General features: G+C 27.4%; 1 protein-coding gene across 1 annotated transcript; it reads left to right on the top strand.

The window, feature by feature from the left end:
• The first annotated feature begins 5,258 nt into the window (after window positions 1-5,258).
• LOC137827134 (auxin transporter-like protein 1) lies at window positions 5,259-10,269 on the top strand. The gene is made up of 9 exons (XM_068633353.1): window positions 5,259-6,138; window positions 6,304-6,509; window positions 6,615-6,800; window positions 6,895-7,007; window positions 7,222-7,405; window positions 7,508-7,605; window positions 8,415-8,622; window positions 8,855-9,112; window positions 9,744-10,269. Exons 2-9 carry the CDS (start codon window positions 6,339-6,341, stop codon window positions 9,963-9,965), a joined length of 1,440 nt encoding a protein of 479 aa, XP_068489454.1. The 5' UTR covers window positions 5,259-6,138; window positions 6,304-6,338; the 3' UTR covers window positions 9,966-10,269.
• The last annotated feature ends 12,902 nt before the right edge of the window (window positions 10,270-23,171 follow it).

Genomic DNA, 23,171 nt, shown 5'->3' with positions numbered 1-23,171 from the left:
TATTTATTTTGTAACCTTATTTTTTTATGAAATATTTGGTGTTTGAATTATCATAGGAAAATCCCTTAATTTTTTTGTCATAATTCATCCATATAACACTTAAGATATATAAAAATAACTCCGGCACAAGCACCTCAAATAAGTAACAAAATTCTTCTCAATCAACTTTCCATCACTTTGATACCAACATTTATATAATTCAAACTATCAGTAAATCTTGAATATTCTATCTATAAAACTTCGTAACTTTATGCTTATTCTATGAATGCACAAAATAACATTATCTTTTCAATAATTATTATCTTATACATAACATATTATTAATATTTATCTCACTTCTAAAACAACACATATGTTCTTAACACCTCACACTATACACTTTAAATGAATAAACATAACAATAATTATTGTCAAATTCCAACTAAATATTTATTCATCTCATGTACTAGCCCTTTTTCATAATTTTATTATCTTTTATTTTCTTATATATATATATATATAAACACATTTAATTGTGTAAATATTTTTTAGATATTTAATTAAATAATTAATGTTTAAATAAAAAAAATATTATCTTTGTATGTTAAATTATTTTTATATCATTAATAATTAGAACTTAATTTATAAATATTAATTATTTAAGTTACAATACTAATACTATTATATGTGTGTTAAATAATACACTACACAAAGTTAACTTTTAAATTTTGTTTATTTTTATTTTAAAAATTATATCCGGTTAATCTGTCCGTTCGTCAATCTATTCTATCTGTTTCAAGTTTGTTGGGTTGACGGATCGATTCTCTTTGTAACTCCTATTATGAATTGTTATTTGTTTTCATATGTTAATGATTGTGAGTTATACATTAATTTTATATTTTTTTAAAACATTTTAAAAATTATTTTAGAAAAAAATATTCTATTGTACTAAAACACAATCAATTATCTTGTGATACACCATATGTCATAACACAAAGTTAAAAAATAATTTATAAATATTAATTATTTAAGTTACAATACCAATACTATTATATATGTGTTAAATAATACGCTACACAAAGTTAACTTTTAAATTTTGTTTATTTTTATTTAAAAAATTATATCCGGTTAATCTGCCCGTTCGTCAATCTATTCTATCTGTTTCAAGTTTGTTGGGTTGACTGATCGATTCTCTTTGTAACTCCTATTATGAATTGTTATTTGTTTTCATATGTTAATGATTGTGAGTTATATATTAATTTTATATATTTTTAAAACATTTTAAAAATTATTTTAGAAAAAAATATTCTATTGTACTAAAACACAATCAATTATCTTGTGATACACCATATGTCATAACACAAAGTTAAAAAATAATTTATAAATATTAATTATTTAAGTTACAATACCAATACTATTATATATGTGTTAAATAATACGCTACACAAAGTTAACTTTTAAATTTTGTTTATTTTTATTTAAAAAATTATATCCGGTTAATCTGCCCGTTCGTCAATCTATTCTATCTGTTTCAAGTTTGTTGGGTTGACGGATCGATTCTCTTTGTAACTCCTATTATGAATTGTTATTTGTTTTCATATGTTAATGATTGTGAGTTATACATTAATTTTATATATTTTTAAAACATTTTAAAAATTATTTTAGAAAAAAATATTCTATTGTACTAAAACACAATCAATTATCTTGTGATACACCATATGTCATAACACAAAGTTAAAAAATAATTTATAAATATTAATTATTTATGTTACAATAACAATACTACTATATATGTGTTAAATAATACGCTACACAAAGTTAACTTTTAAATTTTGTTTATTTTTATTTAAAAAATTATATCCGGTCAATCTGCCCGTTCGTCAATCTATTCTATCTGTTTCAAGTTTGTTGGGTTGACGGATCGATTCTCTTTGTAACTCCTATTATGAATTGTTATTTGTTTTCATATGTTAATGATTGTGAGTTATACATTAATTTTATATTTTTTTAAAACATTTTAAAAATTATTTTAGAAAAAAATATTCTATTGTACTAAAACACAATCAATTATCATGTGATACACCATATGTCATAACACAAAGTTAAATAATAATTTATAAATATTAATTATTTTAGTTACAATACTAATACTATTATATATGTGTTAAATAATACGCTACACAAAGTTAACTTTTAAATTTTGTTTATTTTGATTTAAAAAATTATATTCGGTCAATCTCTCCGTTCGTCAATCTATTCTATCTGTTTCAACTTTGTTGGGTTGACGGATCGATTCTCTTTGTAACTCCTATTATGAATTGTTATTTGTTTTCATATGTTAATGATTGTGAGTTATACATTAATTTTATATTTTTTTAAAACATTTTAAAAATTATTTTAGAAAAAAATATTCTATTGTACTAAAACACAATCAATTATCTTGTGATACACCATATGTCATAACACAAAGTTAAAAAATAATTTATAAATATTAATTATTTAAGTTACAATACCAATACTATTATATATGTGTTAAATAATACGCTACACAAAGTTAACTTTTAAATTTTGTTTATTTTTATTTAAAAAATTATATCCGGTTAATCTGCCCGTTCGTCAATCTATTCTATCTGTTTCAAGTTTGTTGGGTTGACTGATCGATTCTCTTTGTAACTCCTATTATGAATTGTTATTTGTTTTCATATGTTAATGATTGTGAGTTATATATTAATTTTATATATTTTTAAAACATTTTAAAAATTATTTTAGAATAAAATATTCTATTGTACTAAAACACAATCAATTATCTTGTGATACACCATATGTCATAAGAGTACTAGAAAATTATTAGATAAAGATTAATTTTAGAAATAAAAAAGAATTAGTCACTATATTAACTAATTAGATATTATTTTAGATACTAAAATATTTATTTGTATCTAATATATTTTTTTATTAATAAATAGTTTATAAGTTGATATATAATTAATTATCAAAATTTTAGTTATCAACTTTAAAATTTATTAGTTATTAGTTAAAACTGAAATTTGATTGTTCATTGTGAAACAAGAAATTAAATAGAAAAATACTAAAAATTTATTGAAAAAAGAATAGAACATACATAGCATAAAAAAACAAAATTCCTTTAGGAACTTAAAGTAAAAATAATAAAAATAAAACATTACAAGAAAATCATGAAATAGAAATCAATCTTAAAAACAAAAAATAATTAGTTGCTATAGTGACTAAATTATAGAACATTTTAGGAACTAAATAAATTTTTAGTTTCTAAATTAGTTTCTATTATTGTTACATGGTTTCTAAATTGGTATATAATTAACAACAAAAGTTTTTGTTACCAAATTTATAATCTATATAATTAGTAGTTAAAACCTTTGTTACTAATTAGATATCAATCTATAAACTATCTAACAATAATATAAACTAATTTAGAAATCAATTTTTTTTAGTTTTTAAAATATTGTAATTAATTATTTTGGTATCTAAAAATTGGTTTTTATTTAATGTTTTTATTGTAGGGAAAACTTGTGTTGTAATCTTATGGTTGATTTTGAGTTCCTCAAGTAATAATGTCAGTAATTTTGACTTTGAAATTGATTCAAACTATAATTAATTACTTATACATTTAATAAATTAACATAATAAAGTCAAGAGACTAATTGTTTTTAAACGATAGATTAAAAAAAATGCTTGAAATTAGACTAGCTCAACAACAAAAGGAGAATAACAATTTAAAAACTAATCATAATGCTTTAACAATTATCTATAGAAGCTCCCTCTAATTGTGCATCTGACATCTTAATTTAATTCTCCGAATTATGAAATTTTCCATATATCAAAACAAAATTAAATTTACCCATTAAATTTAACATGTTGATGTTACTTAGATGATATGCCATCTTATTTACATTAATAAAGTTGTTAAATTATTAATGTTGATGGTATGGTAAGTTGTCATATAAATATATAGTGTAATCAGATATTAAAGTAAAAAAGAGTAATATATTTATAAAAAAGTAACATATACATTTTGCAACTAAAAACAAAAAAAGTAATATATTTGAAGAGGTCAAAATAAAAAAAGCATTTATAAAGATTAAAAGTAAAACAAAACACTTATAGATTAAGAAAGAAGTAACATATTTAAAGATTTGTTAAAAAGCCACATATTAAAAATAATATTAAATTATTTTTCTATAACGAATATCGAACAAACTAATGACAAATAATTTAAAATTATAATAGTGAGTCAAATTCACTATATCACTCTGTCTAACATAAATAAATACATAAATTAAGACAACTTATTTTTTTATTTAAAAAAGCACATATTAATATATACATTTAAATTAAATATTATTATATTGATATTGATGGATATAAAGTGGTGATGGTTCATATCACTTAATAAAATTATATATAATTCAAATCAAGACGATGCTAGATTAATTTATCTTATTTTGTTTAAAAGAAAAAACTGACCATTAATATATTGTACTAATTGAGTTATCTGAAGTTATAAAAAAAATGTGCTAAAAGCTTTAAAAACAGAAACAACAAATATTTTTATATTCATTCTGAACTAGTAAACATTTTTTTAATTAGGAACTCAGTTTGATTGTGTGGGTTGTCATCTTCATGAAAGTGTGGCACTTTGTTGAATAAATAAATAAATAATAAATAAAGCTTCTCTACACAGACATGGTATACTACATTCAGTAACACAAAGTGTTATATATGGTGTTTCAATTTTGAATTAATAATTACAAAATAAAACAGTTAATTAAATTAGTCGTGTTTACATGAGGACAATAATGAAAATGATATTCATTTAATATGTTCATTATGATAATATTAATTTTGCTTTTATTAAATACATTAATGAAAAACGAAGTTTTTCATCGTTACTATATATTGAGTATTTTGACCGTTAGTGTTTTATGATTAAGAGAAAAACGTATTAGTGTTTATAATTTTTTTAATTTTTAAGAAAGTAATCAATTATTTATCTTTTTAATCCATGGTTATTCATCTGTTTTATATCAGTACATTAATCTTTTTTACAGGGAATTATTTTATATTTTCTCTTCTCTAAAAAAAAGTATCATTTTAGTTTTTTGTAAATTATACAACGGCAAAAAAACAAAAATCTTAAACAGCCAACAACATTATTAACATGTTTTCTGAAAAACTATCGACATGATTCGTTTTAAAAATAGCCAAATAAATATATATATTTTTCTCAGGACAGTGTATTTGTTTTCATTTTCCGCAAACACATTTATTCAAATACACGAAAAATATGAAGTAAAAGAAAATGATTTGTAATTTTTGTTTTTACCATGAGAGACAGTGATCCTCGTACAGAAACATGAGGCACCAACCAATCTTAATAGAGTGGAGACAGAAAGATACAGAGAAGAGAGAGAGATGAAGTAGAGACTATAAGAGAAGCGAAACCAACGTCTATGTATGTGATTGTGAAGAATAAACGAAAGAGTTATCATAGCAGTTCTTCCTTTCCTTTCCCTTCCCATTGCTCTCTTTTCATTTTTTTATTGTTTCTTTTAATCGAGTTCCAAGCAAGCACGCCTCCATCTTCCAAGTTTACTCTCTCAGGTGTACTTCCTTTTTGTCAGATCTCGATCCTCCAAACTCAACCCTCTTCATCACCAACCACTCATTCTTCCTCACTTGTTTCTTACCATCCCAACACAACCTTTACCCTTCTTGTCTCCATTTCTTGCTTGCTGGGTTAGTAATAGTATCTTCTGCATTGAAAATTGCCACCTTCTGCCAATTCCTTGTTCAGAACCCGCATTTAAGAGGTTGACTGACTCACCACCTTAACGCCACCAGGTAGTGCACAAACCCATATTTAAGGCCTGCCACTCTTGTAATTGGAGCCTTTTGTACAGAGTTTAAAGAGTTCAAAAATCAAAATCCTCTCAAATTATCAGCAAAACACCAACACCAACCCAATCAACACCTGTTACCGTCTCCTCTTTTCAACTAAAAAAAGTAAACTTCCCTGCCACTCACACACACACACTCATCTATATTACCAAAAACCCTCTGTTTCCTCTGTTTCCGTGCTATAAGAGAATACTCTCACCTTTCAACATTGACCAATATTAGGTGAGTATTGTTCTTTTCTTTTTCTTTTTCTATATGGTTTAGTTTCTTTCTATGGAGCAAAATCTCACTTTGTTTTCCATTGTCAATTTGTCTGACTTTCTTCCCTGGGTTTGGTAAATGTCTAGCTAACTCAGTGTTTGATTCACTGTATGTGATTGTTTTCAGGACTTTCTTTGTATTATTATAATAATCTTGGAACAATGTTACCCCAGAAGCAAGGTGAAGAAACCATGATGTCAAGCCTCAATGAAACTGTTGAGCGTGAAGAGAGAGAGGATGAGAAGGTGGGTGGTTCACATTCCAGTCTGAGAAGCTTTCTGTGGCATGGTGGATCTGTTTATGATGCATGGTTCAGCTGTGCTTCAAATCAGGTAACATAAAATATGAGTCCAAAGAGTGTCACTCTCTCATCATTGAAACTTGGACTCCTGCAAGAGAATCTGGCTTGATTATGTTTTTGGTTTTGTGCTTTGCAGGTTGCGCAGGTTCTGCTAACACTGCCATACTCTTTCGCTCAGCTGGGAATGCTTTCTGGCATCATATTCCAAGTCTTCTACGGAATAATGGGAAGTTGGACTGCTTATTTGATTAGCATTCTGTACATCGAGTACAGGAGCAGAAAAGAGAAAGAGAATGTCAGCTTCAAAAACCATGTCATTCAGGTTAGACCAAAAACTAAAATGAAAACAAACAAAAAAACTCACTACTTTTTTTTTTACTGTGGAAAACTTTGGCCTAATTTCATTTTTTTTGCAGTGGTTTGAAGTGCTGGAAGGTTTACTAGGTCCATACTGGAAAGCCATTGGCTTGGCCTTTAATTGCACTTTTCTCCTCTTTGGATCTGTCATCCAGCTTATAGCTTGTGCAAGGTATGAATTTCCTTTAGTAAAAGTAAACCAAAAAAACGGCCACAATTGTGGTGACAGAAAACTCAAAAAGCTTTGAAGTTGTAGCCAAAATAACAATGGAACTGATTTTGAAAACCTTGGTTATGGTCTTGATTTGATTAGATAATTGAAACTTTTGTGATTTTTTAAGAGGGTGTTTTGTGATTTGGGGTATGGTATATGAATATGTATGCAGTAACATATACTACATAAATGACCACTTGGACAAGAGGACCTGGACTTACATATTCGGAGCATGCTGCGCGACAACAGTGTTTGTACCTTCATTTCACAACTACAGGATTTGGTCTTTCCTTGGTCTTGGCATGACCACGTACACAGCCTGGTACTTAACCATAGCAGCCATCGTTCATGGCCAGGTAGGCAATACCAAGTACAACGGTGTTGATTTCTTCAGTGGGGCCTCTCTTATTAGAAGTCGTTTGATCATAATAACGGTCTCTTCCTCTTTAATATTGCAGGTTGAAAATGTGACTCACACGGGCCCCAAAAAAATGGTTTTGTATTTCACGGGAGCCACCAACATTCTCTACACTTTCGGCGGGCACGCCGTCACAGTGTAAGACCCCATGTTTTTTAATATTTTGCTTGCTGAGTTAGACAAAACAATGATGGTAGTTTTCTTTATTGTCTTAAGACAATGAAACATCAAGGAGAGTAGAAGTTTATTGCACGACCACTTTCTTCAATTGCAGCTTTTGCCTCCATTCTAATGGGGCCTTAGAAAATAAGACAAAACAGTAAATCTGGCACTTTTGAGCAACCATTAAACTCGTGTCTTGGTCTCCACTTCCAACTCCCTCTCAACTTTATCCATTCAATTCATCTATCCATCCTTACATTTTGCCATTCCTACAACTCCAATACCCAAGTACAATGAATAACCCCAGTAGTGACATTTTACCAAATCACATGTACCATGTAGAAGGACTGGACAATTATTTTACCAGCATTCAAAATATGCAATACAATAATCATGTATGTTTTTGTGTTATTATGCATATTGAATTTTATTCTTTTTCCATCATTCAAGATGAATTTCGAACAATGGAGCCATGAAAACAAGTGATCAGTACGGAAATGCACAGTTCTTTATATGTTTTTTATTTAAATATGCTCTCATGTACAACTTGTTTCCTTTTCTAATATAATTTCAATATTTTTGGGGTAGAAAACAATTCTGGTAAGGCATTTGGACATATCCCAGGACTGACAAACCGAATTTGATTTTGGACTTGGAGCATATTTTTAGAAATGGAAGGAATTTATTTGATATTGAGATGAGAGGATCTGGGTGATTTGGTTGGATGGATTTAAGTTGGTGTTGTTGCATTATGCACTAACGTGTGGACCCTATGACTATTACAGGGAAATCATGCATGCAATGTGGAAACCTCAAAAGTTCAAATATATCTATCTTTATGCGACTCTTTTTGTATTCACACTCACCCTACCATCTGCCATTGCCGTTTACTGGGCCTTTGGTGACCAACTCCTGGACCACTCCAATGCCTTCTCTCTTCTCCCCCGCTCTGGTTGGCGTGACACAGGTGTCATCTTAATGCTGATTCACCAGGTCCATGCACAATTTTTCCCTTCCCTCAAAATATCCAATGTTTAATTTAAAGACTTATGTTATTCATGCAAAAATTTATGTAACAATATTGGTTGTGTCTACAAACAACTTTTTTTTTTATAAAATTAAGATAAAAATACTTGTTCAATGTAAACAGCAGGAGAGAGAGTGAACAGAAGTAAAAGAAGTTTTATAAACTGATGAGTGTTTATTTATTACATGTGGATGGCAGTTTATCACTTTTGGATTTGCTTGCACACCATTGTATTTTGTGTGGGAGAAAGTGATAGGAATGCATGACACAAAGAGCATATGTTTGAGGGCACTTGCAAGGTTGCCTGTGGTGATACCAATATGGTTTTTGGCTATTATTTTCCCTTTCTTTGGCCCTATTAACTCTGCTGTGGGAGCTCTTTTGGTTACCTTCACCGTCTATATCATCCCTGCTTCTGCCCATATGCTCACTTACAGGTCTGCTTCTGCAAGACAGGTAAATAGTTCAATCTATTCATCTCATCTTTGTTTTCTACCTAATCCCTGTCTCTTCAAACTGGTTTTACTCAGCATATATTAAATTTCTATAAGTACACTCTCTGCACAACTTATACCTAACCTTTGTACCTAACTTATATAACAGTACGAAATATTTAATTAGCCATTCTGTTTTTCTTCCATATTGAAAGGCTAAACCTTTTTAAAGAAAGCTTAAAACATTGTATAATATAGTGTTTGAAGAGGATATGATTTCAGCTCCATGATTGAACTTGGAAGAAGAGACTTCCCAAGTCACTGGAAGTATTAACTCCACTTATTCTATTAATTATTCGAATTGAAAATTTATTAGACACTATGGGCTTGGTTCCATTTCTTTGTCATTAAGTTATATGCTAGAGTCATACTATACTACCAGCTGATACTATGCTAACCATTGTCCACATTTCAGCAACTTATTACAGTCAACTAACAGTAAGACTACTTTTTTGTCTTATTATAATGCTAGGAAACTCATTGAGAGTAGATTAATCATGACAAACTTGTATAACTATTAGTTTCGGGAAATTATGTCTGTGAAATCAAACACCAAGATACCATTGAACAATCTATTTGTGCTATGTTTTCAGAATGCTGCTGAGAAATTGCCCTTCTTCGTCCCAAGCTGGACGTTAATGTATGTGATCAATGCATTTGTGGTGGTGTGGGTTCTAGTGGTGGGATTTGGATTTGGAGGGTGGGCTAGCATGACAAACTTCATCAAACAGGTTGACACATTTGGACTCTTCGCCAAGTGCTACCAGTGTCCCCCGCACAAAACAGCAGCTTCCAACCAAACACTGCATCACTGAAAACTATATATGTTCTTTTGCATGATACATAGAGGGACACATCAGCATCTTCCCCCTTGTGTATTTTCCCTATATCTTGGTTTAATCTCCATATATATTATGCTAATGCTGATGTTTCCCTTGTGTAGCAAGGCAACACTGTTATATTTCTTGGTTTTTGAATCATTTTGGTTAATCGTAATCATGAACTATATTTAGCTTATCTAGGTACTTCTGTTTGGAAATTGGATTATAGCAACCTCAACTAAGCTTGCATGTTTCCAACTATATCTTCGGTTTCCAATATAATAATTTTTTCCTCCCATTTTTTTCATGTATGTTTAATTAATGATGGTCTTGTTCGCTTAAAGCCGTTATCATTATGGTTTTTCTTGGGGAGTTAAGTTGAGTTCCATGCGTGTTTGACTAGTCAAATTTGGAATTTGACGAGCAGAAAAGAAGGGAATCGTGAGGTGTATGTATGACTTGGAAAGTTTTATATTTCTGGTGGGCAATAATTGAGGGTTTTATAAAGGCTTATTTGAGTTTGGTGTTTGTACCTTTCACCTTTAGCTATATTCCTCGCATCTCAGCCATTGCTCATCTCCACCCCTCAAGTTCAACATTTTTTTTTAAAGTCTCAAGAGTCTTGTTTAGAAATATAGAATCTTCAATTGAGGAGGAACAGTAAAATTCTCCTCCAATTCTGTGGCAATGACATGAATTTGTTTCCATTGTTTTCATATTATTGGATAGAACTATCAAATGTCCTCACACTCATCAAATGCTATATATAACACTGTGCAGTTAAAATAAAAGTATAAATTTCATATGAACTAAATAAAAATATACTTTAAAATAAATATCCCAAAGTTAGATTTTTTCAATATATAACATATAATTGGAGTTATAACTTTCGTGTACAATGCAAATTTGTTAGAAAAATAATATTTTGATACTTCTTAAAAAAATTACAATTCACTTTAATAATATAATAATATAAATATATATATAAATATATATAAATATATATATATATATATATTAAAATTTTAAATTAAAAAATAAAATAAATATTATTAAAATATTATTCTTTTGAATTATAAAATGAGTGACTTTTATTTGATGTATCACCACTCGAAACTTGTTTGATTGTAAAAGAAAATATCTCAACTTATCCATTTTCTGTAAACTTTCATTTAACAACTTCATATATTAATAAAAAATAAAATAAAATTATTTAATTAAAACATAAATTAAATTATTGAATAAAATATTAATAAAAGTGATGGTAAGATGAAAATATAAAGTTCTATATATGTATAATATCATGTCTTTTTTGTGAGAGTTTTGGAGAGTGTATTGGAGTGATGGGACAATGCAAAGAGTTATGTGAGTGTCTTGGAGTGGCTTAAACATGCAACTAAAAGTGCCCAAATCAATGTTTAAAACCTGATCCAAATAATCATTATAATAATTAAATAATACAGGAAATAGCTTAAAAAACACAGTTTTTGTAATATTAAAAACCAAAACCAAAATAACACAACGTATTTTAGTATTTTAGGTTATAATTTGTAAAAAAAGTTAAATTAGTATTGCATTAGATTATTTGTAATGATTGTGTTCAAACTGATTTAAACCAATTTTGTTTATTCTATTACTTACTAGTTTTTTCCATATTGATGATATAATTATACCAACATCTAAGTTTTTCTTTTTTAAAAAAAATTAAAAAAATTCAAATAAACTTAACTTTTTGTATGATTTAAAATTAGTTTATTGAAGTTGAAAATAAAATATTAGATAAGTTGTGAGAGAGCTTTTACAAGTTTACATATAAACTAATTTTATTTTATTAAAAAACTAACTTTAATTTTGTTTATAAGTTATTTTTTTGAAAAAATTAAGAAAAACTCATCCAATTATATTCTTGATTAATGATTTATTTGAACAGCAATCCAAAACAACCCAAAACGTAGGCAGCAGCACTTTCATGGGAGTCAATTTACTTAGATAATAATACTTATTTTCTGCACTTTTTTCATTATTTTGCCTTTTGTTTCGTTATTTGTTGTAAACAAAATATATATTCAATTAAGTTTTATGATAAAAAATAATTAAGATGAGAACGAAATCTAAAAGAAGCTATTTTTGAATAATTAATATTTTATAGTAATTGTTGTATGTGTTATCCTTATCAACGTATCTTCGTTTATAAAATAAAAATAACAATTTTCTGCATAAAAGAAAATTATACATATTACATTAGAATACATTTCATGCAAAGAGTGTGTTGGTGCTGTGGAAATATATGAAAATAGAAAGTATGATTTTTTGTGAAGTGTGATTTAAAATTAAACTAAAACGCAGCAAATCAATAATATAGTCAATAACTCCTAAAGCCAAAATGGAAAATTAAATAAATGTGAACAAGATGTGGGGAGAGACGAAAATGCACTATATATCATTGGACCCAATTTCAATTCAAAGGAGGAAAATGTTTTTAATGTATTATTTTTTATATTACAGATTTTTTTGGGCTTTTGATTTTTGTTTTCGGATTTTTATATCCAGAACACAAAAAAATCTTCTAGATATATTTTTTCGAAATGTATTATTTTCTATTTTGGATTTTTATTTTTGGAATAAAGATTATTTTTAGAATTTTTTAAATTATATTGGGTGCAGGTTAAAAATTGTTGGGTGTAGGAAGAATTTTTCAAACAAAAACTAAAGTAAAATAAATAAAGCCTAGACAGATGTGGGCTCACGAAGATTGGACCAAGTCTCACTAATGTATACTTGAAAGAAATATTATTAATAGTTATAAACAATCTATACATAATACAAATGGAGAGAACTCTCAGGATAAGTTTAAACACGTGTCCTCTCTAGAAAATTTTGAAAAAAAAACCAAAAAGATTTAATACCAAAAGTAGTAAAACTTCAACCAATCAACACAAGACACCTCCTGGGCAAACCAAAATGTGACACGTGCCACGTTTTAAAACTCACTTTCCCGTTTGGTTTCCCATTCTTCCTCATTTTGCTTTCTTTTTGTTCTCTTTCTTTAACACTCTTTTTCTCTTTCATCCTATTTTTCTCTAAAACCCTAAACTCCTCTTCATCTTTTGCCCCCTTCTCTCCTTTTTTTCTTTACTCTTTTCACCATTTCGGCAACTATAAAGTTGCTCTATTGGAAAGTAGTTTTGCCTAAAAACACCATTACCCATCTTCAGAAATGGCGCCTTCTTTTGAAATTTGAAATGGTAATGGCGATTTCTTTTTCACTATATATTGGGTTGTATCCAACGCTTTTTCTTTTCTGTTTCATTTTCTTCTCTTCATTCTCCATGGACCAGATAATGCTTTCTATATTTTTGTTCGTCTCATTATCACGTATATGTTCTGTTTTTAGGGTTTTGTGATTAAAAGATATTTCCTTTTTACGATTAATTTTTATTTTGCTGCAAATCCACCATATATTCATTCACCGATTGAAGGTTTTTTTTCCTTTTTTGCATTCTAGGATTTTCGATGGTTTAATCGTTAATGGCGTTGTTGTTTTTTCAGTATGTGGTTTTATGGTTGAAAACCTCAAGATTAACAAAGCACGTAAAAGGTAATGTTTTTGACCTCCTCTTTGGGTTTTTTGTTGCGTCCTCTTCTGATTCCATGGTTCATCAAAGGATATCTCCTTTTTACGGTTATTCAGTCACTGATTGAAGATTTGTCCTTTTTTCGATGTTAGGGTTTTCGAGGGTTTAATCTTAAAAGGTACTCAGTTTTTACCTCCTCTTTCAATGCTATTTTCATTTTTATTTTGTCCTCTTTCATATTGATGTTCATAAACATTTATTGGTAAACTCTAATATTTATGCCAAGACATTTTTTGTTTATTTGTTTCTAGGTTTCTCGGTTCAAAATTTCTACATTTGTTTCCTGCCATTCTGATTGCATTGTTAATTTAATTTATATTGATGTTCATTCTGATTTTCTTCTCTTTCATATTGATGTTGATATTGATTATGGTAAGAATGTTATATGCTTATGGGATGTGAATTTCTTTTTGCCTTCTCGATGCATTTAACTACTTTCACAGTCTTTGTTATCTGTTTCTTATTATTTTTTGAGTTTTGTTTATATGAAGGTTTCTTAGATAGGAGTTTTTCTTAGACATCTACAACATCGGCAGTTCTTCTTCTGTTTCACATTTCCCAGATATACACTGCCTTCAACATATTAATTTATTTTTTCAATGCTGTTTTTTAAAATATTTCTTGCAATAAGTAATCATTATGCGAACATTAAAGTAAAGAGATTCTGATAAATTTAATTTTTTTATATATTATTTAATACTAACACCGTTTGTATTCTTTCTTCTTTGTCAAGTAATCATTATCATATAGTATTATTATTATTAATTATATTCTGGATGCTTATCTTTTCTTTATAGTAATTTTTAATATATACTGTGCCCGTTTTGGTTTTCCCATATATTGTGACAGTACTGTGCTTTATACACTACTTTCAAGATCATAATATTTTCTTTCCAGATTTACTGCAGCAAGTAATCATGATATGTTATATTATATTATATATTGTAGCCTTTTTGTATTCTTTAAACCCTGATTAAAGCCATTCATTTATTATTCAGAGTCTTATTTTCTTTCCCACTTTCTTACTTTTGTTGTTCTATTATTCACTGCCATGGCGTCCACTGCTGAAGAAATTGTTAAACTTGACACACGAGGTCTTTTTTGTTCAATGAACATCCGCAGTGAAGTATGTATTTTTTGTCGGTATTTTCTTAACTTTTTACTTTTATACATTTTCTACAGTTGCTTAATTTATTTCTTTTTTTCAAAATTTCTAGCTTGGGTATGTTGATCGTGCATTTGCTATTGAGTTTCAAAAAGAACTTGGTGAAGAGTGGACCCTTGCAGATAGCGCAGGGAATGTACATATAGTATAATATAACCAAGATTTGTTATCGCCAGAAATCATGACAGGGTGGTGGACTTTGGTTGATTTTTATGGGTTTGAAGGGGATCACACTATCTTATTCCGTTATGTAGGCCAAAACGCTTTCCATATAACCGTTTATATGGAAGATGTCCCTGAAATTTATTTCAATAGTTATTTGGAAGAAGTTGAAGGGAGGAAACCGTTGACCATTGGTCCATTTCACCATTTTTCCATTAATTTGACTCTGGTAGACTTAAATGCAAGTTCTCTGGTGAGTTTATCATTGATTTTTTTTTTCAAATGACTGCTATATAGTATTCTTTTTGTTTACTTACTATTTTGATTTTATTGAAGGGTATACTTCCTGGATTTTCTGAATATCTTCGCCAAGGTAGATTCAAAACAATTACGCTGCATGGACTATTGAAGGATGTTGAATGCAAGGTTTTAAAAGGAAGGTTTCCTTATAGAACCATCAAAATTGGTAACGGCTGGAAGAATTTTTGTCGTCGTCATTCTTTTCGTTCAGGCCAGAAAATTATCTCTGAATGCGATAGCAGGAACCCATCTTCTCATATTAGGGTTTTGCTGTTGATGACAAGTTTTGAGGACAATTTTTTATGTTAACAAGTCTTTTAAGTTTTTTGTTATGCTTTTAGGCTAAACCTTTCCAGTCGTTGTTTTTAAACGAAGACAAATATTTAATTTTATTTGTTAGTTGTTAAGTATTTAATAATTATTACTTAATTTTTGTTAATTTACTTTATTTTTCGTTGTATTCGTTCACTACAGGATGCATGTCTTAGATTGTTCATTCATTATCCCAAATTAATTATTTAACAAAGTTGAAAATAACAATATTCCATTTTTTAAATTAATGAAAATATTAAACTTGAAAATGAATTCAAATACAAAAGATATTTTTGTACTTTATTTAAAAAAATACAAATTGAAAAATGTTGAAAAGCATGAAATATTAATTTATCAATTTTGAAAATCGCAATATTCCATTTTTTTAATATTTAAAATAATGAAAAATGGAGTATAATAATATAATATTAATAATATATGAATAATATCAAATAATATCAACATAAAGAATATTAAACTTAAAAATGAATTCAAATTGAAAATTGTTTAATAGTATTAAATAATTAAATAATTATTTAACAAAGTTAAAAATAGCAATATTCCATTTTTTAAATTAATGAAAATATTAAACTTGAAAATCAATTCAAATAAAAAAACTAATATAATAATATTAATAATATATGAATAATATCAAATAATATCAACATAAAGAATATTAAACTTGAAAATGAATTCAAATAGAAAATATTGTAAAATAAGACAAATTGAAAATTGTTTAATAGTATTAAATAATTATTTAACAAAGTTAAAAATATCAATATTCCATTTTAATAATTAATGAAAATATTAAACTTGAAAATGAATTCAAATACAAAAATTAATATAATAATATTAATAATATATGAATAATATCAACATAAAGAATATTAAACTTGAAAATGAATTCAAATAGAAAATATTGTAAAATAAGACAAATTGAATATTGTTTAATAGTATTAAATAATTAAATAATTATTTAACAAAGTTAAAAATAGGAATATTCCATTTTTTAAATTAATGAAAATATTAAACTTGAAAAAATGAATTCAAATACAAAAAACTAATATAATAATATTAATAATATATGAATAATATCAAATAATATTAACATAAAGAATATTAATTGTAATGCTATTTAAACAAATGAAGGATTAAGTCTATAAAGTTAATGTCAAATCAAATTTGTCTAAAAGTCTATCAACAATCAAGTTTGTCCATCAACAATCAAGTTTGAGGAGGGAGGGATTGTTTTTGCTGTTTCTTTCCATGGTTTTGAGTGTGGGGAGTGGATGAGGGAGAGGGTGTAGGGTTTTTTTTTCTTTCTTCTCAAAGGACCTATTTTTTTCATTTTTAAATTATTTTACACAGGTTCTATTATACTTTACACAGGTTCTATAATAAATTATTTTATAATAAATTCTTTAATAATATTTAAAAAATATTAATGAAATTTAAAGAATTGATTTTTATTGCAACTAATACAAGGATTTTCTTAAAAGATGCAATTACCTAAACTTACCGCCTCTCTTCCATTTTGTGTTATTTGTTCATTACATTTGCTCTGCCCCATCACATTTGCTCTGCCCCAGCCACCGCTACTTTGATAGGTTTTCCTTTTTTTTTCATGTTTGTGAATCTGAATCCACGGTATATGAACCCCAAGGTAAGATTTTTTCGTTCTTTTGTATGCATGGGAAATCAATACTGTATCATGAAATGAAATTGGTAAGAACTTCGTCCTTTCCTAAACCCCACGTTACCTTTTGTTGGAATTTTTACTCTGAATGTTTTGCTTAGCATAGTGATTTTTTCCCAAACTATGTTAAACCTTTTCATAAGGTTCCCTTTTTTTCCATGTTTGTGAAACTGATTGCACGTTATATGAACCCCCAGGTACGATTTTTTCGTTTTTTTGTTCGATTATGTATAGATTTATGACATTTTACCTTCTTCATGAAACTTACATTCTCAATCTTCGTAGTATCAATTTTGTAAGCTTTCAATCTGTGTTTTATAGATAGGTTTTCAAAGCAAGGGTTCCTTTTTTTTGTAAACCAGAAAAGGTCTTTTGCAAATATGCAAAGAAAAGCATGTGAAGTTTCTATTTTTGGAACATCTTTCTGTAAATGGACCAATTTTTGAACTTTGGTTTTCATCTGTTTTACATATTGCATGTACGTCAGTTTGTATAACGTCATTTTTTATAGATAGATGTCTGTGAAAGTCTCTTCGTAGCATTTTTCTCTTTCTAAAGTCAAACAACATTTTCATTAATGTTAATGCTTAAATTAGAATGATGTTCTTTTGAGTGGAAAAGCGATTTTGTTTCCAAGACCTAAAAGTTAAGAATTTTATCACAATGTTAACTTTATCGTATGTATTAGACCATTTTATGGTTTGATTATTTCAAAAATCTTTTCCTTTTCATGAAACATTGTATAAATCAATAATCATTCATTCTTTTTCTTACTATTCGTACTCATTTTGAAATCTATATTTTACTTATTTTTTACTTTTTCAAAATAATTAAGCACCAATCCTTCTGTATAAATAGATGCGTGGTATGTTATTTGAAATCTCATTTAGCACCAGCATTTGCAGTCTGCATTTTCCTTTTTCTTAAAAGGAATATCTTACAATGTCTTTGTTAAGACAAAATACAAATTCAATCAAAGATATCAATCCAAAGAATGAAAATTGGATTCTGATAGCAAAAGTGATTCGATTGTGGTTTGTGTCGGACTTCAAGAAAAGCAAGTTTCCATTCTCAATGGAAATGGTGATTCAAGATAAAGAGGTGATTTGTTTTATCATTTCCTTTCTTATTGGTTTGATCTAAATATTAATATCAATTATTCTAATCATGTTTAATCTTGATTCTTTTTTTCCAAGGTGATAGAATTCATGTTTCTGTTAGAAAAACACTAATTTATAAATTTCAAAATCATATTTTTGAGGATAAGGTTTATTCTTTCAATTTCTTTAGTGTGACAACTAATTCAGGATCTTATAGAACAACCCGTCACAAGTACAAGATTAATTTCCAGTTTGGAACGAAGGTAACCTGTGTAGGAAATGAACTGGTATCATGTGCAATACCTCAGTACACCCCAATGTCTGTGATAAGAGCCCCTGGTTTTGATACTGATTATTTAGTTGGTAAGTTTACTTATAATGGTTTTGGTTCAACATATTTGTTTCCATATGTGCTTACATAATTTTCTTCTTCCAGATGTTATTGGTTTACTGACTGGTGTAGGCACAGAGAAGGAGATTAATAGAACAGGCTCATCAACTAAGTTAAATGTGATTTCCATTGAAGCGGATGGGTAAGCTAAAATTTTGTAGTTCAACCATTCGAAAATTTGTTTTAAACAATTCAAATTTTTTTTACAACAGCTTGCACATGGAGTGTACATTATTTGGCAATTACGTTGATGAGCTGAACGCATTTTTGTCATCTGGAGAGTTGCAAAATGTGGTCATCAGTGTGCAGTTTGCTAAAGTCAAGATTTTCCAGGGTATGTTTACTCATGCAACTGTAACTTATTTTTTTATTATTCTACTTAAATTTATGTACTTATAACCTAATGTATTTTATTTTGATTGTAGACAAGGTTTGTCTACAAAACTGCTTGGATTGTACAAAATTAAAATATAACTTACAGTCTAAAGAAGCAAACGAACTTAAGAAAAGGTTACTTCAATACGTACTTTTGTCACTCATTACTTGAAAATTATGACACATTCTAACTACAAATTTAACATTTGTAGGATGATGGAAAATACAGATTCTCCTACTCAAGGACTCGGTCAGTTGTGTGATTCTGCAAAACAAAATGTTGATGATGAATTTATCCACTTCATTCCAAGAAAAACTATTCAAGGCCTGAAAGATTGCAAGGATGTATAATTATATTTTTTTAGCAAAATTTAATTAAATCAATTATGTATGCTTAACTGCATAACCTGTTCTTGTTTTCAGGAAAGCACTTTTGTTGTTTTAGCTACTATAAAACATATTGTAGCTAATGATGAATGGTGGTACACGGCTTGCTTATGCAATAAAGCCGTTTATCCGGATTCAAAGATTTTTTTTTGTGAAAAATGTAATAAACATGTTATGAAAGTGCAACCAAGGTATTCTTTGTAAACGCCATAATTTGCTTTTCATTACTTTCCAGATTAGTAAAATCTATTATATTATATTTCTTAACGTTTTTTTTATATTTTATATTTCAGGTATAAGCTGAAGGTGCGAGTAATGGATGAAACAAACTTCACCACTTTTGTTCTTTTTGACAGAGATGCAACCAACTACACTGATCAATAAATCTTGTGCGGAATTATTTGAAAGTAATGACAAGGTAATTTTCCAATAATGCTTATGTTATGTCTATTGATGAATATATGAAAATGTTATTGTATAAATTAATATAATAATATTTCTCTTCTTTTTAATTTCTGGAACTTTGACTCTGGTGTACTACCCAAAGAATTTGGTCTTTTGATAGACAAAGTTGTGTTGTTTAAAGTTGGTTGTGTTAAAGATCAATCTAACAGGTTTGATCAATCATTCCGTGTCAAAAAAATTTGAACTGATGACAATATTATCCAAATATTTTCTAATGGTGGTTCTGAAAGTGTGGTATGTATTTTTATTTTATTTTATATATTTTGTGTTGCATTTTATTTCTAAATTAATTATTTATATCTTTAACTTTAATTTTTATGTTGTAAAGGAACTTCAATCTCAGAAGAAAAGACTATGCAGTATTAAAGATGTCGAACAAGACGATTCCTTTGTAGAAGTTCCTCAAGTATTTTATATTTAAATAATTAGTTTAAAAATAGAAATCTTACTAATATTTGTACTTCATGTTGCAGGATTTGTTTAAAAAATTTGCCAATGAAGTTGTTGAATTGCATTATGAAACTGTTGACTTAGCGAGTGACAGTCAGTTAAGTGCTGAAGTCGTTCCTCCTGGACTTAAAAGAGATTTTGCTTCACCACCACACACAGTCGATGATGATGTTCCATTAAGGGTATTAAGGAAAAATATCAAGATCGAAAAGGAAGTTTTATGAATGATGATTTTTGATGTATTTCTATCACTGTTGGACATTTCTATGACTGTTTTTAATTTCTATTCAGAATATTTTATGATGTATCAGTACATTTTGAGTCTGTTTATTTAATATTGTTGATTTCATTATTCGACGTTATCCTTCTATTGCGTAATTACGTTACGTTATAGTTAAAAAATGTTAAACAATTTTTGTGTAATTACTATAATGGCTTATTTTTTGGAAGAATGTTGGGCACAAAACTTACAGGTTTGTGAATTATTTTATAAATTTATAATTATTCCAGATATTACTTATCAACTTCTATATCTGATATGTTCTTCTATTTTTTTTTTAAGCTTATTGCAATAATTTTTTGCTTTCAAAGGATGTATTATTACAGGTATGTATATTTTTTAACACCCTTTTATATATATATATATATATATATATATATATATATATATTTTAATAGTTTTATTGGGAGAAGTCATATCATTTTAGGTTTTTTAAACCATATAATATATTTCTCATTCTACTCACCTAAATTTGTTTAAACTAACTTATTTTTAATTAATAAGGTGCATTAAATAGCTGTAAGAATTGTGGTCTTTCATTATCCCTTATACACTCTTTACAATCTTTCTAGGTATTTCTCTTAGATATGGCAGCAATTTATTATTTCAATATAATATATAATATAATAATATATAATATATAATATATATAATATATAATATATGCAGGTAATCTTTTTATCTTCTATTCATGATTGAGTTTTTTTTTTTCCTTTCTAAATAATCAATTTTTTATTATTATTTAGTATTATTATTCATTATTAATTATTTATTCCTCTCTTTATTATTGAATATATTGTTTCAACTGAAACGTCATGTTGTTTGAGACAATAGATATAAAAGGGTCACGATTGGTTATAAATACGTAAGACACTTGGCTTTTGTTCACTCAGAATCCTACTCTTTTGTTCTTTCTACGTTCCTATCTTACTATTCCCTACTTCCTTCATTGTTCACTATCTATTATTCACTTCGATGGATTTTAGTGCTGAAAAAATTATGAAACTTGATACACGAAGTCTTTTTTCATCAATGTACATCCGCAGAAAAGTAAAAAATTTATTTCTTTTCTTCAATACCTACTTTTTTTATCAATGCATTTTATTGACTTTTATCAAATCTCCTCGCACTCATCAAATGTTATATATAACACTGTGCAGTTAAAATATAAATATAAATTTCATATAACTAAATAAAAATATACTTTAAAATAAATATCCCAAAGTTAGATTTTTTCAATATATTACATATAATTGGAGTTATAACTTTCGTGTACCACAATGCAAATTTGTTAGAAAAATAATATTTTGATACTTCTTAAAAAAAATTACAATTCACTTTAATAATATAATAATATATATATATTTATATATATTAAAATTTTAAATTAAAAAATAAAATAAATATTATTAAAATATTATTCTTTTGAATTATAAAATGAGTGATTTTTATTTGATGTATCACCACTCAAAACTTCCTCACGCGCGAGAGTTTTGGAGAGTGTATTGGAGTGATGGGACAATGCAAAGAGTTATGTGGGTGTCTTGGAGTGGCTTAAACATGCAACTAAAAGTGCCCAAATCAATATTTAAAACCTGATCCAAATAGTCATTATAATAATTAAATAATACAGGAAATAACATAAAAAAAACACGATTTTTGTAATATTAAAAACCAAAACCAAAATAACAAAACGTATTTTAGGTTAATTTAAAAAAAAGTTAAATTAGTATTGTGTTAGATGATTTGTAATGATTCTGTTCAAACTAATTTTTAACCAATTTTTTTTATTCTATTACTTACTAGTTTTTTTCATATTGATGATATAATTATACGAATATCTAAGTTTTTATTTAAAAAAAAAATAAAAAATTCAAATAAACTTAACTTTTTGTATGGTTTAAAATTAGTTTATTTAAGTTGAAAATAAAATATTAGATAAGTTGTGAGAGAGCTTTTACAAGTTTACATATAAACTAATTTTATTTTATACAAAAACTAAATTTGATTTTGTTTATAAGTTCCTTTTTTTGAAAAAATTAAGAAAAACTCATCAAATTATATTCTTAATTAATGATTTATTTGAACAGCAATCCAAAAAGTAGGCAGCACTTCCATGGGAGTCAATTTACTTAGATAACAATACTTTATTTCTGCACTTTTTTTTTCATTATTTTGCCTTTTGTTTTGTTATTTGTTGTAAACAAAATATATATTCAATTAAGTTTTATGATAAAAAATAATTAAGATGAGAACGAAATCTAAAAGAAACTATTTTTGAATAATTAATATTTTATAGTAATTGCTGTAAGTGTTATCCTTATCAACGTATCTTCGTTTATAAAATAAAAATAACAATTTTCTGCATAAAAGAAAATTATACATATTACATTAGAATACATTTCATGCAAAGAGTGTGTTGGTGCTGTGGAAATATATGAAAATAGAAAGTATGATTTTTCGTAAAGTGTGATTTAAAATT

The sequence above is a fragment of the Phaseolus vulgaris genome, chromosome 8, assembly GCF_051622355.1.
Source record: "Phaseolus vulgaris cultivar YP4 chromosome 8, ASM5162235v1, whole genome shotgun sequence".
In the NCBI taxonomy this organism is placed as follows: Eukaryota; Viridiplantae; Streptophyta; class Magnoliopsida; order Fabales; family Fabaceae; genus Phaseolus; species Phaseolus vulgaris.
The sequence above is the reverse complement of the archived record's forward strand: the minus strand, read 5'-3'. Positions and strand labels throughout refer to the sequence as shown.

Excerpts from the sequence above, each read along its gene's own strand:
- LOC137827134 (XM_068633353.1), top strand. The coding sequence starts at position 6,339 with ATGTTACCCCAGAAGCAAGGTGAAGAAACCATGATGTCAAGCCTCAAT. Across the intron at positions 7,008-7,221 it reads CAGCTTATAGCTTGTGCAAG|TAACATATACTACATAAATG; the intron begins GTATGAATTTCC and ends ATATGTATGCAG. Across the intron at positions 7,406-7,507 it reads CAGCCATCGTTCATGGCCAG|GTTGAAAATGTGACTCACAC; the intron begins GTAGGCAATACC and ends TTAATATTGCAG.